Source organism: Micromys minutus, assembly GCF_963924665.1.
Source record: "Micromys minutus genome assembly, chromosome: 21".
NCBI classification, from domain to species: Eukaryota; Metazoa; Chordata; class Mammalia; order Rodentia; family Muridae; genus Micromys; species Micromys minutus.
Window position 1 is genome coordinate 36,733,522 of NC_137956.1, and position 26,757 is coordinate 36,760,278.

The 26,757-nt window shown below is 43.0% G+C and overlaps 1 protein-coding gene across 1 annotated transcript in view; it reads right to left on the reverse strand.

The window, feature by feature from the left end:
• COL6A5 (collagen type VI alpha 5 chain) overlaps positions 1–26,757 on the reverse strand; it is a gene marked incomplete at both ends in the record, with an annotated part of 95,460 nt that overhangs the window by 7,139 nt on the left and 61,564 nt on the right. Inside the window, 7 exons of the mRNA XM_080934673.1 lie at positions 1,204–1,433; positions 2,112–2,208; positions 3,476–4,159; positions 15,730–15,938; positions 18,362–18,452; positions 20,901–21,557; positions 22,033–22,126. Of these exons, the coding sequence (XP_080790799.1) occupies positions 1,204–1,433; positions 2,112–2,208; positions 3,476–4,159; positions 15,730–15,938; positions 18,362–18,452; positions 20,901–21,557; positions 22,033–22,126 (2,062 nt within the window). The remainder of the gene's footprint in view (positions 1–1,203; positions 1,434–2,111; positions 2,209–3,475; positions 4,160–15,729; positions 15,939–18,361; positions 18,453–20,900; positions 21,558–22,032; positions 22,127–26,757) is intronic.

Here is a 26,757-nt window from a genome sequence, read left to right on the forward strand (position 1 = left end):
CTCCTTAAACTTCTACTTCCAGCACAGGATTTCATCCAGCTGTAAAAGATTCACATGCTTTAAACTTTAAATCACTTGCCCCATCATACCTTTCTCTTGGGGAATTGTGTGTGTGTGTTTTCATTTCCAGTGTCTTTAAGTCTAGGTATAAAATTTTTGTCAAAATTGGATATTATTAGAATTTACCACAAATGCCTATATATATATATATATATATATATATATATATATATATAAGCATTTTATTGGAAATGTACTAATTATATAGATAATTTTTTACAGTAATTCTACTTCTGGCCTGACCATTTCCACCCAATCTCCAAAGCTTCCTAGAAAGATCTTCCATCTGGGCCACAGCATCTTAATCAGATGCAGGATTAAGAGACTTGCCATACTCATTGGGGGAGGGGGAGAGCAGGGCATTTGTAAGGCATGAAAGACCATCTCCAAGATTTCTCACACATACAACATGCTCTTTAAAACTAAGTTTTTAGATAGTCACACTCTGGCAAATTTCTATGTGTCCCCATTAGAGATGCTGATGTATGTACTCCAAAAGGGAAAATTGAAGTTCTCTCTTTCTGTATGAATCTAGCCTGCATTAAGTGGAAATTAAAAACTATCCAGTAGAACAATCTGGAACAAGCACAGAGTCATCTTTCTAACTTCAGTGTGATCCATACATATTTAGTATACAATAATTTCCCTGCAAGACCCTGGAACACAACAGGACTCTGAGCTGCTGCCCTGGAGACCATTGTGGATTTCTGTTCTCCATTCCTTACTTCTCTTTAACCACAGATCTATAACTAACCCCACCCCCACCTGGTAAAAAGCTGCCCTTGGCCCTCTTAGGTCTCAGAATTACATCACAACAGCCTCATCCTCTCTGAGTTCAAAGCTGGAAGGCTTGGGTTACAAAGAGCAGAGAAGGCTTTGGTTCTTATGTATGCCCCCTGCTTCCCAGCTCCCTGACTCCACACCACACCCACAGAGGTTCTTCTCTGGTTTTTCTGAACACAACTTCTTACCTCTGTGAGATTTTTATCTCCCTTGCCCTCTTATCTCAGGGTGTCCCCAGACAAGCAGCAGCTCTTTCCTTTCTCTATGACTGCTTCTTGGCCCTGTGGTTTTCAACCCCATGGGAAAAGACCAGCCAGACAAGAGTCCTTCCGGGTCTCCAACAAGGACACTGCAGATTACCTTGTTTGCCGTTCACTGGAGCAGGGGTCTCTTCGTGGCATGGCTCTTCCTCATCATTCACCATCAGTTCCCCGGAGAAGAGCAGGTACAACTTCTGCATCAAATCGGCGGTGCTTTCTGAATGGTTACCATGACTGTCCCCTAGGAGGAAGAAATGCTGCCCCTGAGAACCAGAGCCTCCAGACAGCTCACTCTCGCCTGCCTCGATTTTGTACACCTCGGGGATGAGTCTAGGGTGAAGGAGAGAAAGTAATTAAAGTGGTTAGTCAAGTCCCTTGTAAGATTAAGTGCAAATCTAGTCACATACCAGAATAGAAATCCATCATATGCATGCGAGAAGAATAATCCTAGTGGGGTTGTGGATGCAGGGGCGATTTCTAATATTTGGAAGGAGAATTAAACACATATTTTCCTCAGAGGTTTAGGATTCCACGCTGATGTTGCTCTCATCGCTAAAGTTTTGTTGGGGACTTGGGGTTTTGCTTTGCAAAGTCAGAATCATTCCTGCAGCTCCGGCATGCGCTTTCTGACAGGCAGGCTGTTTTCTTTGTGGAGTTTTTCTTTCAGCCTTTGCTATTGTAAGCTTCACTTGGGCACTAGTCAATCTGAGTTGCATGATGTAGTTATCGAGGTGAGTAAGTTTTAATAAAAGCAGCATATAGGGTTGTTTGTAATATAAAATGTGGTCCTGTATAATGCAGATAGTGTTCTGTCTTCTGCTAGTTGGTGATGTTATCACCAATACAACATTTAAACAACCCTTGCCCAAATCCTGAATCCTGAAATGAAAATGCTATTACTTCACATTCTTAGATTATGACCTACTGACACTGGACCATCTATCTTTTTGCATTTGTAAGGATTGTTTCTTGGGCTGTACTCCCATCATCTGAAATTTTGTAACTCACAATACACTGTCTTCTGTGCCATCATTCTCTGGGTTGGGGAAAGTGAGATTAGCACACTTGGCTTGCAGGTCTCTGCTGGGATATTTGTTGATTGCACCTGGAAACAGAGTGGAAATCTTAGTTTTTTTATCTTCCCATATAAGGTTTATCACCCAAAGAGTCAGCTCCTCTCTTCTGGAGATGGAAGTCTCTTCAAAAACAAATTAATCTTCTGAGAGACTTAGCAAAGTTGGCATGCTGGCATTGGAAGACCTTGTTCTTGCAAAGTCAATTAAAAGTTCCCGTGCTCTGTGATACAATTCAAGGACATCTCTGAATTCTTCCTGTTATCTATTCTCCTCCTCGTCCCACACCACCCCCCAAATGGAGGCTCTTCCTCATAGGCTCTGTTGGTTACTAAAGATGTCTCCCCTATTTCTACCTTGGGGTTGAAAGAAGGCACTGTTTTTGACTCAGTAGTAAATCTATTGTCTGAATTCCATGATTCCTAACTCTAAGTTGAATCCTGGGATTGTGTGTGTGTGTGTGTGTACCCCTAAAATCTTGGGTAACCCTAGCAAGCTTTCAGCCACTGCAGACAACCACCCAACATGGCTTTTGCTCTGTCCCTGATTCCTAGCACAGGCCAGGACTTGTTTGATACTTCTAAAAAGTTAGCTTATTCCATACCTCTGCCTAAAATTACAGTGCCAAGGACAGAAGCTGAAGCAGCTACCCTCAGAATGCCTCATTGGACAGCACATTTCAAATCTCTCTGTGGTTGCATTTAAGCTCGATCTTGAAGAGGGGCTATAGAAAATATCTGTACTTATAAACCCCAAGAATTTACGTCAGAATGAAGGCTAGTTAATAATGACAAGGTAGACTAGATGTTCTGAGGGAAAGTGGAGGGTAGTAGCAGTGGGGGGTTTATTTATTATAGTAGTACACTTTGTTAAGGGTTTAGTAACTAAAGTGCAGCTTAACAGAAAAGAACATAGTCCTAGGGTCAGAATGTGTGGGGTTGAGTCTAGAATTTACCAGGCATTGATTACAAGCTTTTGAGCAACTTAAATAAATTAATGCATTCAAACCTTAGGTTTTCCTTTATAGAAAAGGGATCTGAATTCTTCCCTTTGAGGGCTAGGCTGAAGATTGACTGATTGTAGCCAGTCAGAGAACTAAATGCTTAGCAAATGTTCCAAAGTCAGGCTGAAAGGAAACCGTTCAACTATCTGAGGAGCAGTACTCAACAATGTTGAACAGGCTTTTCCCTGAGATCCTCCCACTCTCTGCTAAAATGAGATGCATTCAACTAAGTAGACTGATTGACTTCAATAAGACATCAATAAGGCCAAGAAAGGAGGGAAGCCCGAGTGACTTACGTCTGATTGAATGAACAAATGGCTTGATGAACTTGATAATATAGTCCAAATCTGCCTTGTGTACCCGGCCAAGCCGAACTAAGTGATGGTCCAGGGGGAGGCTTGCCAACTCTTCTAGCTCCACGTCATTGTGTACAGGACCAAAGGAAAACACAAATATGACGTAACCTTGGCACTTGGCTCTCAGAGATGCATTCCTTAAAACTTCTCTGTCTAAAGGGTTGATTTCACCTGCAGTTGCTATAAAGATAACTTTGTGTTTCCTCAGATTGGGGGTTCCTACAAAGACGTTGTCAATTGTCCACTGAAGAGCATGTCCTATAAAAGCCTCTCCATTAAGCTGCTGAAGAGACTCTTGGAGATGACGCTTCATTTGGTGCACAGTGTTATAAGTGACCAAATCGAATTCCAGGAACACCGGGCATTCTTCCGTGTCTGGCAGATAGCCTGGGGGGGAGTAGGTCAGGACAGCCACTCTGTCTCCTAAGACGGAGGTCAGTGGAGCTGGGGCGATGTGAAAGTAATCCAGTACTGAAGTTACAAAGGCTCTCACATCCTTAAACTCGTTACGTCCTCCTACTGGTTGAGAAGCATCTATGAGGAAAGCCACGTCCATGTAATATTCTTGAAGAGAAGCATCCCCAGGCTCATGAGCGAGTTCTTTTCTGCCATGGCTTTCATGTTCTGCAACAGAATACCTTTAGTCACTGATAGTGAAAGGGTTAACCTGAAACCAAGACACGAATGTAAACACAGGACACGGGATGCTACTACTCACTACTCTACATTCCCATACTGTGCCGGACACCACTGATCAATATAATAGCAGATATTGCTAGTCAATCTCGTACTTGTCCCGAGAGACATTCTTCAAGTCCACCTTCACTTGGTACAGAGTTATTTCCATTGGATGCATGTTGTCACATAAGAAACCTACTTGCTACCAACTTCAGGTTTTTCTGAAATGACTGATTTGACTCCAAAATATCTTAATGCAAGAAGAGGAGTATACATGTAGTTTCAGCTCTTCCTCCTGGTCACAAAGCCTTAGCATGTGTTCACATCTACTGACCATTTAATCACAAGGAGTAAACATAAGAGGAAGTACGGATGTCAGAGTGACAACTCATGTGCTGGTATATGTGGTAGATAAAAGCAACATCATGGGGGCAGGTATAAGTCAGAGCTGACTTTAGAACTCTGCTACTGTGTAAGATATGACAGTCTCTAAGACTTGGGTACTCTGAATGGTGGTTCGCAGCCCATGACTACGTAAGAAACTCACATTATGAGGGAGGTCAAATGGTATCAGTAAGCAACAGCTAAATCAGTTAATATAAATTTTTACAAAGAATCCTCAGAGACGAAATTAATACCCCAATTTACACACTTATTTATCTCTGTGTAGGTATGTATATGTGTGAGTATGTGTGCATGTGTGTGTGTGTGTGTGAGCTCGAGTGTGTACAACTGTACTTGCTATTCGAATGCATGTGAAAAGGCTGGACACAGGAATCGGGTGTCTTCCTTTATCACTACCCACACCTTTTTGAGACAGGGTTTCTCATTAGACCTGGCCCTTGCTTTTGCAGCTAGATGGACTGGCTGGCTTGAGAGCTCTGGGACCCACCTATTTTCATGCCCTGCTTCCCACCCGCCCATGCCCCAGCCCCGGTGTTACATCTGTATGCTGTCACATGCAGCTTTTACGTGGGTGCTGGGGATCTGACCCGGTCCTAAGGCTCCCTTTCCCTGGCTCACCTCTCCAACCTCTCGGTTCACATTCTGATACAAGCTATTCTGCTGCAGACATCACTCCCAGTGATGTTGTTTTAAATCTATGGAATTGTGAAAGCTTTCTACACTTCTGGGAGAGACAGGTGGGGGTGGGGGGGGGAAGATGGGAGGACCATCAGCTCTGTAAGACAGGGAGCAGACTAGATGGCCAGTGACCCTTTTCTCTGAAAGAAGTGTTTATAAGCACACTCAGCAGCTTTCCAACTGGCAAAAGGTATGTTGATTCCTACGTCTGAGCAACCTGTTAGTAGAAGTTCTTGCATTTGGTGTTTTAATTTAGTCTCTGAACAATAAATGAACCCAAAAATACTGGATTAATGCTATTAAAGTTAATATTAAAATAGGAGGCAGCAAACACATGATTAGTGCAGATGATTTTTATCAATACTGTAAATGCTTTATTAGGCAGGTTTTTGAATGTTCAATGAACCTGGGGCAAATCCACACTATCCTTTGGTCTGTTCTTGGATTTGACTTGCTAAATCCCTTTGTAGAGTAATTCCTGTAACTCTATTAATTAGGAATGGTGATGTAGATCAGGTGTGGTAGATACTCTTTCAGTCCCAGAACTCAGGAGGCAGGCAGATCTCTAGTTCAAGGTCAGTGTGGTTTGCATAGTGGGTCCCAGGTCAAAGCTATATAGTAAGATCTCAAAAAAAGAATTCTAGTGGCTTAAGGAATGGTTCAGTAGTTAAGAGCATGTGTTGCTCTTCCAGAAGACCCAGGAAGAGCACCCACATGGCAGCCCACTGCTATCTATAACTCCAGTTCCAAAGTATGTAATGATCTCTTCTGACCTCCATAGGTACCAGCTACATATTCTGTATACGTGTCTACATGCAGATAAAATACCCATACACACAGATAAATAAATCTATTTTTAAATGGCTGTATATAGTTTTCTTTTCATGTAATTTGTCTGGTTTTTGATATGTAACTTTAATTTAGTCTCTGAATTAAAAAGTGGTGTGACTTCAAAGAATGAGTTGGTAAATAGTCTTCTCTCTTAAATTTCCTAGAAAAGTTAGTACAGAATTGATGTTTATGGCCAGGCAGTAGTGGTTTGTGCCTTTGATCCTAGCACCCCAGAGGCAGAGGCAGGCAGGTCTCTGAGTTTGAAGCCAGCCTGGTCTACAGAGTGAGTTCCAGGACAGCCAGGGCTACACAGAGAAACCCTGTCTCAAAGAAATAATTTTTTTTTAAAAAAAGAATTGACATTCATCATTTCTTAGATTTGTTGAATTTGTGGTAAAATCATGGGAAAACTTCAAGTACAAGTTCAATCATTTTGACAAGCTAGTTAGCTTTATTTCTTCTGGAATGAACTGTGGTGATTTTCATATTGTAAGACATTGTGTCTAATTTATATGCAAAAGTGGCTCATCAAGCTGTCCTGTTATCATTTTGAAAACTGTAGAACACAGAAGATGACTCCTTTCTCTTTGCCAACACTGGTTATGTGTGTCTACGTTTTCTGATGAGTCTGATTCTTAAAGCTTTATTGATTTTATTGATCTCAGAGATCTGACTCTTGGCTTTACTGGTTTTTTTTATTATTTCTTGATCATTGAGACCTTAAATGTTATTGCTTTCTTCTGTTAACTCTGGGATTGCTTGTCTTTCTGTTTCTGACTTCTTAAGATGGAATTGAGGTGACCGATTGGAAGCTATTCATATTTTTTACCACTATAAGCATTTAATATTAAAGTTCTCTTCTAATTATGCTCCAGTGAGGTCATGAAGATCTGGAATGTTGGTTTCATTTGTATTTCTTCCAAAATGCTTTCTGATTTCTTTATTGGTCTCTTTTTCAGCCATGGATTATTGTAAAGTGTTTTATTTATTTTCTAAAGGTCTGGGGCTTTTTCAAAGATCCTTCTGCTAATTATTTTGACCTTAGTTCTATTTTGGTCAGAAAATATACTTGTTATGACTTGAATCCTTTAATATTCTCAAACATTGTTCTAACACACAGACACAATGGTCTATTACGGCAAATATTTCATGAGCATTTCAGAAGGATGTACAGTCTGCTTTTGGGTGAAATGTTTTGGAAGTGTCAAGTAGTTTACATTAGCTCAATAATGTTACCATATGCCTGTTCTCTCTCTCTCTCTCTCTCTCTCTCTCTCTCTCTCTCTCTCTCTCTCTCTCTTCCTCTCTCTCTCTCTCTCTCTCTTCTATCAGATACTGGAAGAGACTGTAGAAACTGATTGTTTTTATTCTAATTATTGAACATGTTACATTTGAGTAATTCCATTGGTCTATTTTCCAATGCCCTGCCATTCCCCCCCTTGTCAGACTGAAGCTGCCTGCCCTCGACCTCCTTAGCTTGTGTACTGCTCCTCCTAATACCGTGGTTTTCATCTCTACAGATGCGGCTTGAGCACCGGAGAGCCAGCTCAGTGAGTAAAGTCTCCCACAGTGCTGCCGTGAGGATCTGAGTTTGAAACCCGGGTAAAAGGTTGGATAGGACCGCATCTGTAACCCCAGCGACAAGAGGTTTCTGAGGCTCACTGGCTGCCACCCTGGCTCCATCCGTGAAAGACCCTGAAGAGTGGTTGAGCAGAACACCAAGTGTCCTCTGTGAGAGTGTGTTCATGTACGTGCATGCACACACTGCCACCGCCACACAAACAGGCACTGCACTGTGGGGAGTAGTGCCGGGAGAGCATCTACGTATCTCTGAGGTTCTCTCTGTGCAGCTCTCTTTTCTGTCCTGTGAACCTTAGATCTTGGTCTCCCTGAACTCTCAGATCTCTTTCTTCTCTGAGAACTCATGAGGCTCGCCTAAAATTCTCACTTCATATAGAATTTTAGGTCAGAAAAGTTGGGGGCTCTGCTGCCCACCTCCTTTGTCTCCAACTCCCAGTATCTTTTTAAAAAAATTATTTATTTTATGTATGAGTACACTGTCACTGTCTTCAGACACACCAGAAGAGGGCATCAGATCACATTATAGATGGTTGTAAGCCACCATGTAGTTACTGGGACTTGAACTCAGGACCTCTGGAAGAGTAGTCAGTGCTCTTAACCACTGAGCCATCTCTCCAGCCCATTGTTTTAACTGTTGTCTCATCTATGTGGATTTCTTTTCCTGTTGGTTATGCTGGATTTGGTCCCTATATTCTACCTGAGGAGGTTCTGTTATGAAATACTGATCAGTGTGTGTGTGTGTGTGTGTGTGTGTGTGTGTGTGTGTGTGTGTCTAGGGGGGGATTGCTTCCCTCTCTCAAAGCATAAAGAACTGGTCACACTTGTGCCAGGTTCTTGCAGATTTATAGAAACCAACAGGATTCTGCACTTCATAAGCTTGCTTGAAATGTACAGGCCTCCCTCCCACTCCCCACCAGAAACCCAGTTTGAAGTTCTTGCTGAACGTACGGTCCAGATGGAAGGCCTGATTAAACTGCTGGTCAGCGGACAGGAAGTGTGTCCTGCAGGTCCCTTTGTTGCCAGAGCTACAAAACACACGGCACCATCAAACCATCCCCATCACACCATCTCTGAGGTGTGATAAGATGAGTCACAGTGTGTGAGGGACTGTGCAGAGGATAGGATGGGTGTTTCTGCCTTTTTGGGAGTTCGCAGTTCTGGACCATTATCTGTGATAGGACCAAGAACTCTGATTTCTAACTATCGATTATCAGTCTTCTTAGGAGCCAACCAGCAGACGTTCATAAACATAGAGGCCATGGTTGCACAGAAGCAGTGGTGGTAGGAGAGGAAGGACAGACAGACTGACCAGAGTAGCGGAATGCCATTCCATGCATGCCTAGAAAGATCACAATCTCATTTTTTTGTGTTCTTTTTGTAAGTAAACTAAAATCTCATTCCCCCTCCCCTGAGTACCCAGCAACAAATCCTTTTCTAAAGAGGCACAAACCACCCACAAGAAACCCTTAAAAATAGGTTCTCACTGTACTTAGATTTTCATGAAAACAAAAAAATCAAAGAAACTAAATATAGATAATCGTGCTTTGAAAACTCTAAAACCTAGTCTAACCCAAGGTAGGATTGTTCTATTTTGGGTCTAAATTCATGTTATTTGGAAAGTTCCGGGCTTCAGAAATATTTCTCCTTCAAGAAAAACATGCACACGACTCGCAGCAATGTTCAACGTTCTCTCAAATGTCCGCATGACTGAGTTCTGGTCTTCAGCTCTGTTAGAAAGGCAGAGGAGTTGATGTCTCGCCCACTACCAAGCACAAGACTTGGACACGATGAATGATGTGGTCATGTTTCCCAGGAAGTACACCCCAGAGATAAGCCTGACTTTAATGAAAGATGTACAGCACAGAGCCAAGTGGGGAGTGTGGAAGGGAAATTTAGGGAGCAGGCAGCCCTCTGGACTGGATGGGTATGCTGAGTCAGCACGGTTGTCTGTCAAGACACTTGTGGGAAATCTCATAAATATTTGTGAGTTATCTAGTGAGCTGTCTTGAAACTTAACCAGTACCAAAATTAGCCATGTATTTTTTTTCTTTTTGTCTTCTTTGGGGCTTATTGTTTTTGTTGTTTTGCTTTGCTTTTTGTTTGCTTTCCAAGACAGGGTTTCTCTGTGTAGCCCTGGCTATGCTAGAACTCGATCTGTAGGCCAGGCTGGCCTCAAACTCAGATCTGCCTGGCTTTCCCTCCAAGTGTTGGGATTAAAGGCATGTGCCACCACCTCACATCTTAGTCATGGGTTTGTCTTTTGTTTTTTTTTTTTTTTTAAAAATAAGTTATGAGGCTAATTTATGTATTGAGTTCTATTCATGTGAACAATATCTGATTTTTTTGTAAAAATGTTATCTGTGTGTGTGTGTGTGTGTGTGCGCGCGCGCGCACACATGTATATTCCTGCATGCATGTCTATGCACCATACGCATGCCTGGTGCTCAAAGAGGCCAGAAGAAGATGTAGAATCCCCTGGAACTGGATGATTATGAACTACCATGTGAGTGCTGAGAATAAAACCCAGGTCGAGCAGCAAGCTCTTAGCCCTTGAGCCCCAGAGAGCTGGTATTGTTCATGTTCAACTTTTTCCCCCAAATATTTGACCCATTAAGTTTCTGCCTTCTGGCGCTAAACCGAGTATTTCATCCATGTCAGGTCTTGGGGTCAGGTCTCCATGAACCTTCTCTCATCAAATTTTCCCTTTAGCACGAGTCAGGGATTGCACTGCTCCCAATTCACGCCTGAGGAGACCTGAGCTTAGAGATGCCCAGTGATTTAGCCAAAAATCAAAAGCTTAGAAGTAGAGACAGACTCTATCCAAAATCTGTTGCCCTGACTGACTCCCTCAGAAGGAGTCATCCAACAGCGGGGCAGGGCAGAAATAGTAAAGAACACATTACCGGGTTCAGAAAGGCTCAGGGACCCGATTAGAAGAAAGCTGTCTCCAGTCTGTTGGTATTTCTTCTGACAGAAGCCATGAAGGAATATTTTCTTCTAAAGTATGTCATGACATAGATAAAACTGGCCTTCCTTTTCCTCTAGTAGGCACTGCAGAGCAGTGGTTATGGACAGGTCTTAGGAGTCTGAGTCTTGTTTCTGCCTGTTGTTAATTCAGTGACCCCGGCTCTTCTCCGTGCCTCGGTTTCTCTCTAAGGAATGCCATGCTAATTCATGACAGTCTCACAAGGTTTGGGGGGGGGAATCGAATAGTTTGCGTGGTTCACAAAAGCTTAAATCACTGCACAAATTTAATCTTTATAAGTAAATAAGAATATTCCCAGGGCTACAAAAATCCTTCCTGTAATGATAAATTCCGCAGAATTTCGATAAGAAAAGAAAATGCAGCCTGTGGACTTAATTTATAGACATACTCACATGGGCCCAGAGATGACAATTCCGCTGTGTGTGTGCTTATCTGTGGAGAACCTGGCAGTACTCTACGAACCTCTCCATCTCACACCAGAAGTCTAGGCCTGTCCTCCCTCTGTCTGGTGAGGTCATTGGCTAGGGTACCAGGGCCAGGAAAGCAGGGGAGGCAGGTACGGTCTGTGCACACCACTGCCTGCCATTAACATGCCGAGGGGAAGCAGAAACCCTTACAACTCCCTTGTTTTTCCGTGTGTGAGAACCTCTTCTCATTTAAGTAGAAATAACTTAAAAACAGATTTCATCCTTTCCCCTCAAGATAGGACAAATGGTCTTCCTGGCCTTGAGTTTTCAAGATGGTTCTTAGATTGTTAGTGTTAGCATTCTGTCTAAACTCCACCCCACAGTTACCTGACACTAGAAAAGGGGTTGCTTGACCCCGCCTCACTCTCTTGCTTTTTGCCTCTCTTGTCCTCCCGCTTTCTTACCCCTTTGTCCCTTCTCTCCCCATTTCCTTCCCTCTTTCCCTCCATGTGCTTATGGCTGGGCCTCTACTTCTCTCTCTCTCTCTGTCTCTCTCTGTCTCTGTCTCTCTCCCTCTCCCTCTACCACCCTCTTAACTCCCCTCCCCATGAATAAACTCTATTCTATACTATAATATCATGTAACCAGTGCCTCATGGGAAAGGGATGTCCAACATGGGTCCAGTCCACCAGAGGCCCCCCTTCCCCCACACCTCACCACCCCTCCATAGAACATACCCCATTCTCCACTCTCTTTATCTCTCTCATAACATTGGTCCCAAAGCATGGGACATATCTTTTCTTTATTTCCTTATAAACACATCCGTAAGAACATCACTTATGAACCAGTTTTGTGCTCAGAAACAAGAGTCAGTAGAAAAGACCATTTCCCGAGAATAAAAAGCACTACCTCTTTCTAGAATCAGTACACCCAAACCACCTGCAAACTTGCCCTTCTGATTTAATGAAGTTACTCTGTGCTTTGTGTTTCTAGGCGGGTTTATTATAAGCAAGCTTTAAATATTAAATTGGAAAAAATAAATAGCAGAACTATATCACCAAAATTATTTGAAAATAACCCTCCAAAATAATGATGCAATTTAAGGGTTTGGTAAATGAGTGCACTTCATCATTTGTAAGTGGTCGCATAGCCATTACCAACCACACGGCATGCACTGGTAAAACCAGTCAGGTCTCTGGTACAGATGGCCAGAAGCTGATGCTATGCAGAACATCAGCTGATTGGCATTCCAGGGATGACTCAGAAGCCGACTCTTCCATCCGATGCAGATTTAAGTTTAAGCTCATGTATATGCAAGTTGAGTATGTGACAGCAAAAATTAGAATCAAATTACATGTTCAAGGTCAGTAGCTCAATATATTCATTCATTGAACAGACATTATGAGAGTGCTTAGAAAAATTAGTATGGAGTTTACAGGAATTTGGACAGTGGTAGATATGATACTGTGTGAAAAATAGAACATACAGCTGAGTAAAGCTATGAAAAGCAGTATGCCTACGGGGGAGACAAAGGATGAATTCAACACTGAAAGAAGCTTCGTTTGATAAATGCTTTCGAAGTTTTGTGTTCAAAATTTAATCATTTCACGGTTCCTTTGAGGTTTTTTTTTTTTTTTTTTTTTAAATTAAGATCCTGGAGAAATGACAGGACAGCAATGGACAGATGTAGATGCTGTAGACCCTCTACTCAAACCAGATGCCAGAATCACCCTTCAATTGTGGCAATAAAGGTCTCCAGATATTACAGCTAAATCCTCAATCCCCACACGGTATAAGGAAAACCAATTCTTGCCAAGTTATCCCCTACCCTCTACATTCAACACACACACACACACACACACACACATACACACACACACATACTCACACTCACACACATACTCACACTCACACACACACTCACACACACACACACTCACACACACACTCACACACACACACACACACACACACACAAAACAAACAAATGAGTAAATGCACAAAAATTTAAATCCATCATTTTGGGGGCTCCACTCCCCAAACTAATGATTAACTTGGTTCCAGGATAAACACTTAAAAGATTCATTTTTAATGAATCCCCAGAGGCTGCTGCCAGAAGGGAGGATCCTCACTGTAAGAGTCACGTGAACAGATGATCTCAAACCAGAGACCATATAGAATCCATATAGCCTCACAGAGTGGGACTGACAATGATCCTGGTACAAGCCAGAGCAGGTAAAAGCAGCAGAGGGAGAGACTAGGTGGGGGAGACAAGCAGGGGCTGGGGGTCTCGTGGAAGAAGCAATACCCGCTGCCAGCCCACAGGGTGTGGGAGCTATAGAATTCCTAATTGTCTGAGATCATGAGCTTTCCCTCAGGCCTCTCCATTCAAAGACAGAAAGGTCAGCCATCAGCTGCAGGAATTACGTAAGTGAGTAACACGAGTGGCATATGGAGGTACTCATCGAAGTTACTTAGTAATTTGTACCACGAATCTGGAACTTATGAAGGCTTATCTCTCAGTGACTAAACATTTAGAATCACAACTGACCCCAGAAGGACAACACATCAGACAGAAAGCCCTTAGCAGGTTTTGGCAAGTGGCTATAAAAGATTTGAGAGAGAAGGGATGGGAAAGGAAGGGAAGGGAAGGGAAGGGAAAGGAAGGGAAGTGGAGGGAAGGGAAGGGAAGGGAAGGGAAGGGAAGGGAAGGGAAGGGAAGGGAAGGGAAGGGAAGGGAAGGGAGGGAAGGAAGGGAAGGGAGAGGAGGGGAGAGACAGAAACAGGCAGACAGACAGACAGACATTTGAGACTCAGACTTATTTATGGGAATAAAGACATAAGCATGCTCTCCCTGGACCATGCCCTCCCTGGGTCTGAGACACTCTTCCCCAGGCTTTCACAACCTACAATCCTTCACAGGAATCCTCCACATGCTTCAGAACTTTGGTGGGGTAACTGTTTACTTTTCATTCTCCTGATAGAAATGTGAATGGTATTTCTTTAACCAAACTGAACCCCACAGTGGTTGAAAGAGTCTTGATTGTTCAGACATCTGGAAAACCAAATGAAAAGCCTTTCTTCTTGAATTTCTATCATTATATCGGTGATGATGGTTGCAAGAAAGTCCCCCTCCCTCCCTCCGTACCTCCCTCCCTCCTTCCTTCGATCCCTCCCTTCCTTTCTCTCTCTCTCTCTGATCCATTTTCAAGATTTAGAAATGGTCACCTCTAACACAGCCATTGGGAGCCACCCTTTTCTACTCTGACCCTCTGCCAAAATGCATTTCGTTCTTTATACACCAGGTAAGAATGGGTTCCTAAGCCTTACAGAAAACCATAATCTCTGTACCATTAAATGAACAAAGAAAACCAACACTATGTGTGATTAGAAGAGCATCTATCTCTCTTGCTCAGGCTATGCCAACATGAGAGTTTGAAATTGCCTCAGTGAAGTCGCATACACCATGGGATGGCACATGTCCAAGTTTACTCAGTTCCTTCTTTTTAAAGCTAACACAACTTGTTTTTCAACTAATATTTGATTAGCTTTTCAATTTCTTACTGTAGTTTTACAAAAAAAAAAAAAAAAAAAAAAAAAAAAAAAACTGGTTTGGCTATTTTAAAAGTAAAGTTAAATGTTTATATTTCCAAAATACTTACGGAGTGTTAAATCCAAGAAAAAGAAGAGCTACCCAGGAAGCTACAAAGAGCCAATAATATGGTGTGGAGTTCACCCTTTTTTTCTTTTATATTTGCATATTCTGGTCATGCAAATGATACATTGGATCCAATACTTAAAATGCCAACATTCTGGCAAATAGAAATTTTGGAAGATTCTAGATAAAGAGTTTGGGTGGCTGAGTAGTTAGTTTGAAATTTCACACGTAAAAGAAATTAAACATGTATTTTCTTTTATGTGTATGGGTGTTTTGCCTGCATGTATGACTGTATGTCTGTGTGTACAGTGCATGCGGATGCCTGAAGAGGGCATCAGAGCCTCTGAAACTGAAACTACAGATGGTTGTTTCATCAGAGCCACCATGTGGGTACCAAGAATCAAACTCAGGTCCTCTGCAAGAGCAAGCCACCACTGAGTCCTCTCTTCAGCCCCCCACACTTTCAAAGGAGAATAAAATACCTTTATGTGCCTTATGTGTTTACTACCTTACATATTAGCTTGTTTTAAGCTATCAAAATATTAAAATATTTAGAGTAAGCCATGGGAGGAATTGTGCTCTCTGTCATTTCTGGGTATCTCAGAAATAAAACTTAAACCTTCTTGTGTAAGCACAAATTCTGGGGCAATGGAAAGGCCAAGTTTTAGAGGTTGCTTGGATCTCTCATATGCACCAATATTCTCTACATTTTCTTGTTCTGCATCATACCAACCTTCTGAATTGCACGCTCGTATTTCATTAAGTATATCATGGATATTTCTGTGACCTTGAGCAGCGAGTCCCTTGGTTGTTCCTGTCATCTGTTACCACTTTTGTTGTGATCATTGCCACCGAACCAAACATCCTAAACTGCTTCATGGTCCAGCCTCCATCTATTTAATGCTATGCGGGCATTAAAGAACAAGCTCTGGATGACTGAAAATATCCCCTCATGGGTTCGTGCTCTTACCAGAAGTGAGACTTGCCATTGCGACAGATTCCTGGTCATTCCCATAGTGACTCACTAACTTGTGTGGCTCCAGCCTTTGGTTTGGGATGTAAACCAAACGGCCACCTCCGCGATCCTTCAGCACAAAAGATGAGTCTTTCCTAGCATTAAGTTCTTGACCATCTGGGATGTTCTTGCTTGCAGAGACCTCTTGCAGCTTGGCAGTCAATCTAGATGAAGAAAAGGTGAGTCTCAGCACAGTCCAGATAAGTCGGAAAGATGCAAACAAATTATCCAAACATTTTAATATGATCCTTTATTTATTAAAAGAAAAGGGGGTGGTAGCTCAGTTGGTAAAGGGCTTGGTTTGCAAGCATTAAGGCCTGAGTTCGGAAAAGGCTGAGTGGACCCATGGGGCTCTTCAGTCAGGCCAGCACAGCCTACTTAGTGAGCTCAAGGCCAGTGAGAGGCCCTGACTCAAAACCAAACCCCAAAGGAGGATAGCACATGAGAAACAACAGCCAGGGTTGTCTTCTGACCTCCACATACACACATATACTCAGCAACAACACACACACACACACACACACACACACACACACACACACACATACATACACAGAAGAAAGAAAAACTGGGTGCTATAAAATTCTAAATTAATTTCAATCAAATAATTCATCCCCATTTAGTCTTCCTTTCCTCACGTTCACTGATAACCTAGGCGGTGTTCCTTTGGGATGAGCCACGTCTGATTTGCATAGGGTTGTCAATAAATTATGAGTAAATCATTTATCAACCAGCCCCTGGGACAGCCTTATGATACCCCAGACTGATACCAATTAACATAGAAAATAGTCATTTAACGGACAAAGCCCTGTTCGCATAGGAACGAGGCTACAGACAAGAGCCTTGGAATGGGACCAGCATTTAGATAGGCAATTCTTTGTGATAATTTAGAAGTATTTTTTTTATTTAGATGATATCAGAAAACATACACAAGCATATTCTTGACAATGTCACTTTTAATTTAGTATTTGCAGTTATGTTTAATACTGGTGTTTGGGACCCAGATGTGTTATTTAGCTATGAGGCAGAGCAGATAGATGTAACCTATGAAATCACAACACACAAAGGCCAATGACATCATGACACACTGCACAGATGATGTTCTTGTATTAGTGTGTGTGAGTCCATGGTGAGAAGCCAAGCTATCATGCAACAACAGAGGCCCATCTAGGCCCAGGTACGTCTGCAGCATGTGCCATAATGCACATTTTTGGTCTTCAAATGTTCAGCTTTAGAAAACCAAAGCATTCGCCGCATGAGGTTAGCATGGCACTGTTTTGTTTGGTTGCTTAGATTTGATGTATAAAGTTGTTTGGCTTTAGTAGTTGCAAAAGAACCACAAGTATTTTGATGTTTACAGCTGGGCTTGTGTTTGTACGGGCTTAAGTTATGACATGTCTTGTCTGCAGCTCCTCTTAAAAGGGTCTGTGTCCTATTCAAGGGAAGCTGCTCAACTGGACATTAATGTCGCCCTGTCTTTCCAAAGGGTTGGCTGCTGGACACATTGTCCTTGGGAAACTACGAAGTAAATGAAACCTAGCATTAAAGGAGTGTACACCTGCATGAATTCTAGTTGCTTGTGGATTCCTGGAAGAAGCCATATTTTCTCTGAGAAGCTGCCGTGCTTCATGCAGTCAGATAAGGGAGGGACTCTGGGACCAGACCAGCACTGGCCAGGGTTCCAAGTTCCATGAAGCTCCAGCTAAAAGCAACCAATAAGGGCCATGTTTGCGGTATTTGAGGGGCCAGATTCAACCCACTGCTGTATTTGTACTTAAGATACAACATGAATGAAAATTGTTCGCATGCGCAATTGTACTGTAAGGGCTTCTGTGGGATGCTTTGAGGCTGGAATAGTCACTCAGATGTAGACCTAGATGTAAGTGAGATGAGACACTGGAGTCTGTTGCCACAGTACCTCAGAAGAGGTATAGAGGGTCCAAAGAAAGCACTGTCTGTCGGTTTGTTTGTTTGTTTTTTAAGACATGGTTTTTCTAAATGGTCCAGATTGTCCTTGAACTCACAATTCCCCTGCATCCACCTCCAGAGTCCAACCAGCTAAGGCTGTGGACTGTGGACAGGGTGTGGGGTAAGAATCAGTTTGACAGAGGGGGGCAGGGCTTTAGTCAGGACCATTAAGTATAACTGGGAGCTTATGGGAAGGAATGGGAGCCCAGGCAACTGACCAGAAATCAGGAAAGTGAAAGGGTGTAAGGGTGTAGCTCACACAAGGTCAGCCCAATGGGAATAGAACTCAGAACCTCAGACTCTGTGCAATGAAGTTAATAAGCTGTAAACTTTTTGTCTGTCTGTCTGTCTGTTGCTTTTAGGGTTAAAGTTTATTAGACACGAGGAAACCATGCCTTTGAAGGCAAGATTTAATGAAATACAGTTTCATAAAACAAACAAATTTCCAAGTGCAATCAATGCATGGAGTGTGGCTGATGCTGTGAAAAGTAGAAACCATGAAGAACCTTTACCTTAGAGACCTCGTTAGATTCCTTTGCCTAACAACCTGCCATCGGCCAGTCACACACCCATTAGTCAATGAACAAGCGCTTGTAAATCTAAGCGCTCCACTACCCACCGAAGTCCACGGAGCGGCACATCTCCCCTCTCTACATCCACGAGTCCACAGACATCCTTCAGCATGGGTGGTGGGTACCGATTAAATCCACCTATGGAGGGAACAAGGTTATAGTTTGATTTCCAGACTGGAAATTGGGTTTTCTAGGCAAAGAGAAGCCCAACGGGAATCCTCTCGGGGCAATAAAATGTTAGTAACACATTTCAAGAGCATTTGGCTACGGTGAAGATGGAAAATCCTGATAACCGGAGATGGCATTCACAGCTTCGGCTTCTGAGGATTTTGGGAGCCAACAAGTTAAAAGGATCATGGGAATATGCTGATAGTTAACCCTTCAGGGCTGGCTTAATTGTAATTCAGGAACACACGAGTCCTACATGCCCATGCTAACATAATCTGAAAGACAATCTATTCTCATTCTCTTCAGTTTCTTTTTTCACCCACACTTAAACTACTAGCTCAAACATAAAAAAGATGGTGTTGTGTTACATGATATTATTTCTTTGCTTCCGCACCAATAAACACTGATTTCCTATGAGAAAGGGGCCGCAGAAAGGATTTTCACGGACTGCCAACACAATACATCTCTTTAAGCTCTTTCTGTACTGTCTATGAGTTATATAGTGTACCATGGACTATAATTTTTCCTCTCATGCAGAAAAACAAATTTTGATGAAACAAAGCCCTTGGTTATTGAAGATCTAAAACGCAAGCGCGAAAGCATCACAAAGAACCCCTGCAGTTTCATTTCTCTGAGTCTAGGATACACTTTTATTTTCTGTTTGTCTAAGATGAGACTGTGGCTCTGATCAGTCTCTTTGACAGTGGCTATGGGTAGAAGAAATCATGTCACAGAGCTTTAAACAGAAAAGCAAAAAATGCCCAGATTCAACTCTAACAGATGACATGCATTCCTTCAGGAAGGCAGGGAAGGTGCAGGGTCAAAGTCAGTCAGCTTTGCTCAATTGCAAAGCCACCTCTCCCGCCCTGCAGACCTGAGTTATTCTGAGCCTCTTAAAACTTTCTACCGTGTTAGCCACCTGGGAGCACACAGACAACACTGTGTGGGGAACAACAGATTAGCCCTGCCTCTGAGTTGAGAAGTCAAAATTCTAAATTATGAGCCTTTGCGAGAGTCTCTTTCAGATGAAAAGTTGTTTGGGATGACCTTGCAGTCTACAGTCTGCTGCACAGGTGCTCCCTCATATGCATGCACCAAAGTGATGTGCAGTGGTGTACAGCTCATTTACTATAAAATGAATAAAATAAAATAAAAGGCTGTAATCCAATTGAAATGTTGGCATCAAAATGCATTTGAATGCACTTATTTAAATTTCTTTTTATGGCATTCAAATGAGTTCATGTTAGGTTTAAAGGCAATAATCTAGCATTCCCGGGAAAATGGGTAACAGTTTCAACGATTGACTATGAATCCTAGAAGACACTTTCCTGTTGTGGTATGGGGACATTCCTTCAACACTAAGGAAACGGAGGGTGCCAAACCTCGTTCTAAACCTGCCAGAATTCCAGAAAGAACAGGCTCACCTCTATTTCCTGGACTCTTTCAGAAGACAGTGCTACGGCTTGGATAAATGTCTCCCAGAAGTTCATGAATTTAGGCTTGGACTCATGGGCCAGGTTACTGGAAGATTCTCTACTCTTTAGGAAGTAGAGCCTAATGTGAATCCCTAGGTTGTCCCTAGCTTTTACCTACTTGACATTAACAGCGCTTGCAAGTAAGTGTAAGTAAGAATCAGAACACTGTACACTGTTCCAGACATTTCTGGACAGGACGAGGTGCTATCTCTAAACCTCGGCCGGCTGACACTGTTGGTCTTTATCATTTCCGACAAGACAGAGTCCGCTGACCCTGCACTTTTATGCTCCATCAATCATGATCAAGTTCTTAAGAAGCTTTCCAGTGCTTACTCTTGAACTTTGAACCTAGTGCCTCATGGGTCACTTTGTGGGCTGGCCTGTATCCCAAGGGTAACACGTTACAGCATGCTGGCCTGGAGCCAGGGTGCTTAAAGTATGGTCCATGAGACACACGCCGTCATCACTCAGGCTCCACCCTAGCCCTTCTGAACAGGACCTGCCTCCAGGGTTTTAGGATCCCTGCGAGACATGATTGGTCATCACCACACCCTCAGACAGCTCTCCCTCTGTGCCAAGATTGGGAAATGAATTCATTGAAATGTTCAAACCATATCTTTCAAGAGCTGCTAGGACTCCTTCTGGATAAAAAAAAAAAAAAAAAAAACTACAGTTCAGGGGACCATCAGTCACTCTGTGATTTTTTTTTTCCCCATAGATTTGGGAAAAAGATACTCTACCATAGTAAAGTCTCACCATCTTATACCCAAGGTATAAGCAGGATCCACTCAAGATATATACCCGCTTCACCCCCCCCCCCATCACTACCTAATTTGTATATTTGGATTAGTTCTAGATCTCATGATATTGATCTTAGGTCAGCAATACTACTGCCAAATACTGTTTCATTAAAACAAAGGAAAACAACCGAATCATGACTTACGTCTGACTGAGTATACAAAGGGCTTCAGAAATTTTACAATATAACTCAGATCTGGCTTGTACATTCTCCCAAGCTGTATCAGATGGTGATCGAGTGGGTAGCTAGCTAATTCTTCCATCTCATCTCTTTGTGTGGAGCCCAGAGAGATCACAAATATGATATAGCCTTGACATTTGGCTCTCAAAGCCACCGTCTTCACAAATTCCTCCTCCTCGTGGTTCTCTCCGGCTGAAATCACAATGATGACCTTGTGTTTTCTTGGATTGGGGATTCCCAGGAAGAGATTATCCATGGCCCATTGTAGGGCAAGGCCAATAGTGGCCTCTCCATTGAGCTGTTGGATGGAGGTGTGGATGTAGTTCTTCATGATTGATTGGTTGTCGTAGGTTGTGAATCCAAACTCTCTCTTCACCTTGCCCTTCCTTCTGGAATTCTCTGAGGGAGAATAACTCAGCAAAGCAACCCTGTCGCCAGACTCAGAGGCTGAAGGGCTTGAAGTGATGTGGAAGCTGTCAATCACTGAGCTCACCAGTGCTTTCACAGCTTGGAAGTCATCATTGGCTATGTTACGGGAATTGTCTAAGAGGAATGCAACGTCCATGTAGGAATTCTCAGGAAAGAAAGGCTCTTCTGCACAAGTATTTGGAAAACACTTGTCTGAAAACACAGATGCATCATGAGATCAGCAGCAGCATAAGACACCAAGAGCTTCCAAGAATTAATAATCTTATCAATATTTCTATTTCATATTTAAATTAACAATGTTCTAGGACTGTTGTAGCAACTAGCAACTAATGACAGGGGGTCTATGCTGAAAACAGATTAGGTGATGTGTGTTTCTGAAATCCATGCCCAAACTCACATAGAAAGCATTGAGACTCTCAGTACAAACTACAGCATGGTCCCAGGAGAGACTATACCAGTCAGGTAATTTTCAAAACCAGTTTTCACTTCTACAGAAACTCTATAAACACTAAAGATTGAAATCCTGACATAGTGCCCTTTCTGAAACTGGAAAGTTGAAAATAGAACCTACCGTCATAAACAGAAATCTCTCACCAAAGCCCAATTCAGTCCCTCACTGAGAAAGCATTAAGCTTCCTGCACAGTCAACCATTCCCATCGATCTCACCATAACAGAGTGTGCAGCGCTGAAGCTTTTCCAGTGGCTTGTCACCTCCAACTGGAGGAACTGGGATCACCTGAAATGCCCCTGTGTCATCAAACTGCATGGAAAAGGAGAAGCAAATGTTTGTGCAATGTTAACCTTTAGTAGGAAATTATTATGGGCTAATTGTGAGCAAAAGCTCGAAAATGTTCACTGTCGCTTTAACTTTGTATTGTAATTCTTTGATTTATTCCTTCCCCCACCCTGTGTATGTCACACCACACCACACACACACACACACACACACACACACACCCTCAGCATCTATACCTATTTCATGATAAGACAATTTTTAAATGTGTTTGGATGTTTTGCATGCATGTCTGCCCACTAAATGCATGACTAGTGCCCCTGGGACTAGAAGGTTAAAGCCTCTGGGGTTAGAATAACAAATGGTTGTGACAAGTCATCATGTGGATGCTGGATAGCAAACACCAGTCCTCTGAAAGAGTAGAAAGAGCTCTTAACTGCCAAACCGTCTCTCCCCGGTCTTAACCTCTCCTTTCCATGACTGCAAAGCTGGGCTAAGTCTAACATGTTTCTGCGTGCCTCACGATGGGATACACACATCACCAGCTTCTAAGATTGGGCTCTTCAGAAACTATTCATAGGTTTCCACCAGTCACTGTAAGTGGTGATACCAGAACATTCCTACTGTACCAGAAAGGTTCATCTTCCTGATGTCTTGTGAACCTTTTCAATCCCAAACACCAATGGAGTTTCTTTCAAATAGCAATAGACTGAAGTCATTGAGATTATTCAAATTCTTGCTTGTGACCCCTCTGTCCTCCATTGTCTCCCTTGTGACTTCCCCTCACTCTCATTCCATCTGTTTCCTGATTACTGTTTTGCTCTAATGTTCATCAAAATGGGCAAGAGAAATGCTCATTCAATAATTCTTTGAGTCAATACCTAATTTGGGGTCATTTATTTTTATGGCCCTATGCAAAGCAGATGCTTTTATTACAATGAAAGGAAGATATCTTCTCCAGATGGTGACAGCCAACCCCTCAACCCACAGCTTGGTTCAGGGTTGTTTTTCTCCCTCCCTCGGATCACAGAGGGATGAGAGAAGCCATGCCCTCTGCCTTTTTGGAAAGTGCTGAGCATCTGAACATACTTGTAATCATTTCAGCCTTAGGATGAGATTTATATGTTCCTCCTCTAACTCTTATAAAACCGGACACTTTGGGTGTTACTCTACAGCTGACCATTTTTGGCCCCCACACCGATAGCCTGCACACTCTGTGAACCGTTGGTTCACAGGATTGAACCATATGCTTTACATTCATTTACTCATGACCCCAACAAATATGGATTGAATTAAAAAAAAAAACACATATTGGATGCCAACAATTTGTAGGTACAGTTTTGGTGTTAGGGGTCCTGAAATGAGCAGAACAGATAAAAATGTCTCTGCGTTATGCTCTAGCTGGGTAGAGCCAGCATAAACATAAAAATAAGTAAACTATCTCTGCATTGGGAGATAATCATTTCCTTTCAAAGCAGAGTTGGCTAGGAAGGATGGTAAATGCTGGGTACCGTTTAAATTAAATTCACCTAGAAACTGGGAGAGAAAGCTAAACTGAGAAGGAGCAGCCAATGAGGTGAAAGATCACTCAGGAAAATGAAATGCCGTGGACCCACTGACCTGTGTAACACTCATTACCATCTTAATCAGAACAGCCGTGATTACCTATGAGCCACTCTCCACAAGGCTGGATCTGCTGACCTTCCTCATAGGAGGAGAAGGTAGAGTGGTCACTAGACCCTCGCCAGAGATTCCAGACACTTCTGCCTTCATCACCCACTCTAGTTGTATGTAATTCTGCCCCAGCTGCATGTGGTTGTGGGAGGTGCTAGCCTATGCAGGAAGAGAGTGGGTGACTGTATAGAGTCCTCATCTACACATTCATGGAGTATTCATCCACACCTGGGAGAGACTGCTTAGTGTTTTGGGGTGTCACCCACATTCTTCTAAGTAATTCCTCCACCTACGCACTCATAAGTAAACCCTTGCTCATGTGCCTAGGTGTAATCTTTGTATTAGTTAACATCTTGTAGCTGTGATAAAATACTATGCCCAGAAGCGGCTTAGAGAAGAAGGCTGATTCATTAGCCCATGGTTCCTAAGGGCAGGACTCCGAAATGGTGAAGAGACATGGCTGCTAGCAGGAAGAATGGCAGCGGGGAAAAGAAGCAGCTTGATCAGATCTCAAACCCACACTCAGCAGTCAACCACAGGTGGGGTAGGGCTATAGTCTCTCAAAGCTACTGACATGTTTCCTTCCAGCAAGGCTACACTTCCTCAGGGCCCCATGGCCTCCTCAAACAGTGCCACAATCTGCAACCAAGGATTCAAATACTGAGCCTATTGTAGACATTTATTTAATTCAGATTGCCTCCATCCTCATTCATCTGTGTAAGACTAATGGACCTGTTGGTTCGCTAAGCTATACTTGGGTGGAGTAACTATTGCTTTGGTTTGTCACTGGTGCCATGTACCATGTACTGAGTCCATGGAGGAAAATGTTGCCAACGATGCGCAGGGTCTTATGTTGCTAACAGTGGTGTGGGCTGAGTGTGAGAAACACAGTAAGTGAGAGTATTTGTTGACTGAAAAAGTGCACGTTGGGGACAGCGGCACAAATAATCTGTGACTAGGATTTGTTCAAGAGAGGATGTAAGAGCCAGGTTGTTGTCTAGGCCAGCTCTCAGTTCCCAGGATGCTGAGGTAAGATAATTTCTTGAGTCCATGATTTCAATTGAAACAACATATCAAGATAGGAGAGAAATAGGTCAAGGGGAGAAAAAGAGAGAGGAGAGGGGCAAAAGGAAGGAAAGAAGGATAGTGAAGAGGAGGTGGAGAGAAGACAGGGAAAGGAGGAGGGAGAGGGAGGGAGAAGGAAGGAAGGACAGGGGAGAGGGAGACTATGCAGGAAGAGGTGCTGTGGACAGCAAAGGATTTTCCCTGAGAAAGCACTGTATGGTGGTTAAGAAATGGGGTCATAATTAAAGTAGGAAGTGGGTCCTGGACAGAGGAACACAACTGCAGCACTGGAGAGGCATGCCTGAGTACTCCACAGCCGTTGTTCGGCTCACAGGAGGGAGCTCCCCCGAGCAGAGCTGCTTTCTGGAACCTCATTCCGAAACGCTGTAACATTTTTATCCGTTCCTGGGACACCAGAGCAGATACTGCAGATTTGGTTTCCAGTCGAGGCAGATCACAGAGATAAAACAAGATGAGACAATATTTTCAAATCCATCTGTCAAAAGAAGCTATTTCAAAATGTTATGAGGAGTCTGAGGGGGCTCAGAAGGGTAAAAAGTGGCCAAAAACACATAGAAATATTCATCTTCACTCAGAAATACTGGTTACAACAGCGGGGTGTTCTTTATCATAGCAGCAAAAAGGAGTGAATTTTTTTGTGTTAATTCTGTGTGTGGGTGTGTATCTGTTGGGGGTGTGGGTACCTGGGGACAAGTGCATTCGGGAGCCCGAGGCACCTGATCATCATGACACTGGAGTAAACGTGGGAGCTTCCTAACATGGGTGCTGTGGTTTAAACTCGGGTCCTCTGCAAGAGCATTACACGCTCTTACCCGCTGAGCCTTCTCTCCAGCCTCCTATAGTGGCAAGAATTTTTAAACAGGCACATAAAAACAAAAGTTGAAAAGCACATAGAAAGGGCTTAGGGAAGAGGAAGGAGGTCTCCTGGGTTGGGGAAGAATGTGGAGGCAGGGGCATGGTGGTGGCGGTGGTACTAGTGGCAGTGGTGGTGGTAGTGATAGTGGTGGTGGTGGTGGTGGCAGTGGTGGTGTACACTCAATACTGCCAAAAGCACTGTTCCAACAAGACATGTGACTAGTGTTAGTAGGAAGGGTGCCATCCGGTAAGAGGAGAGTGACAAGCAGCTGCCTGGATTAGTTCTCTGCAGAGAGCAGCTGGGAGAGCTGTGCTCAGGCTCCCATGGGGCTTGGGTGTGGTCCCAGCAGAGACTATAAACTGAATTTGAGATCCTTCTGATTTCTCCTATTCTAGAATTCGATGTGGCTCTCAGGGCAGAAGTGTTACTTGTTTCTGCAGAGAGCAAAATTACGGAGGCAGGGAAGCTTAAAAAGAGAAACCAGGAACTGGGAGTCCTTGACTTCTTATCAGGAACTTTTGTGCCTCCTGCTCATAAAATGTGTGTGTGTGTGCGTGTGTGCGTGTGTGTGTGTGTGTGTGTGTGTGTGTGTGTCTATGTGTATCTCTGTATGTCTGTATGTATAGATGTTTGTGTCTATGTGTGTCTATGTATGTCTGTGTTTTTGTGTGTGTATGCCTATGTGTGTTTGTGCATGTGAATCAGGAGCAAGCAGATCCCCGCCCCTTTATTATAGAAATGCATATATATGTAGAGATCTTTGTAGCCTCATAATCAATGAGACAGCTTCACCCAGCTCTAGAACCTGGAGTGGTTTGAATGTGAGATATTCCCCAGTGGCTCCTGTGTTTGAACACTTGGTGACCAGTTAGTGATCCTGTTCTGTCAAGCTGTTGAATCTTTAGGAGTTGGAGCCTTTCTGGAAGAAATGAGTCATTGGAGCCCAGCCTTGATGCTTGCAGGCTGAATATGACTCCCTGTCATCTTTCTTCATTTTTACTGCAGCTGCCTCGTGCTTCTCCACCGTGCCCTCCTCACCACA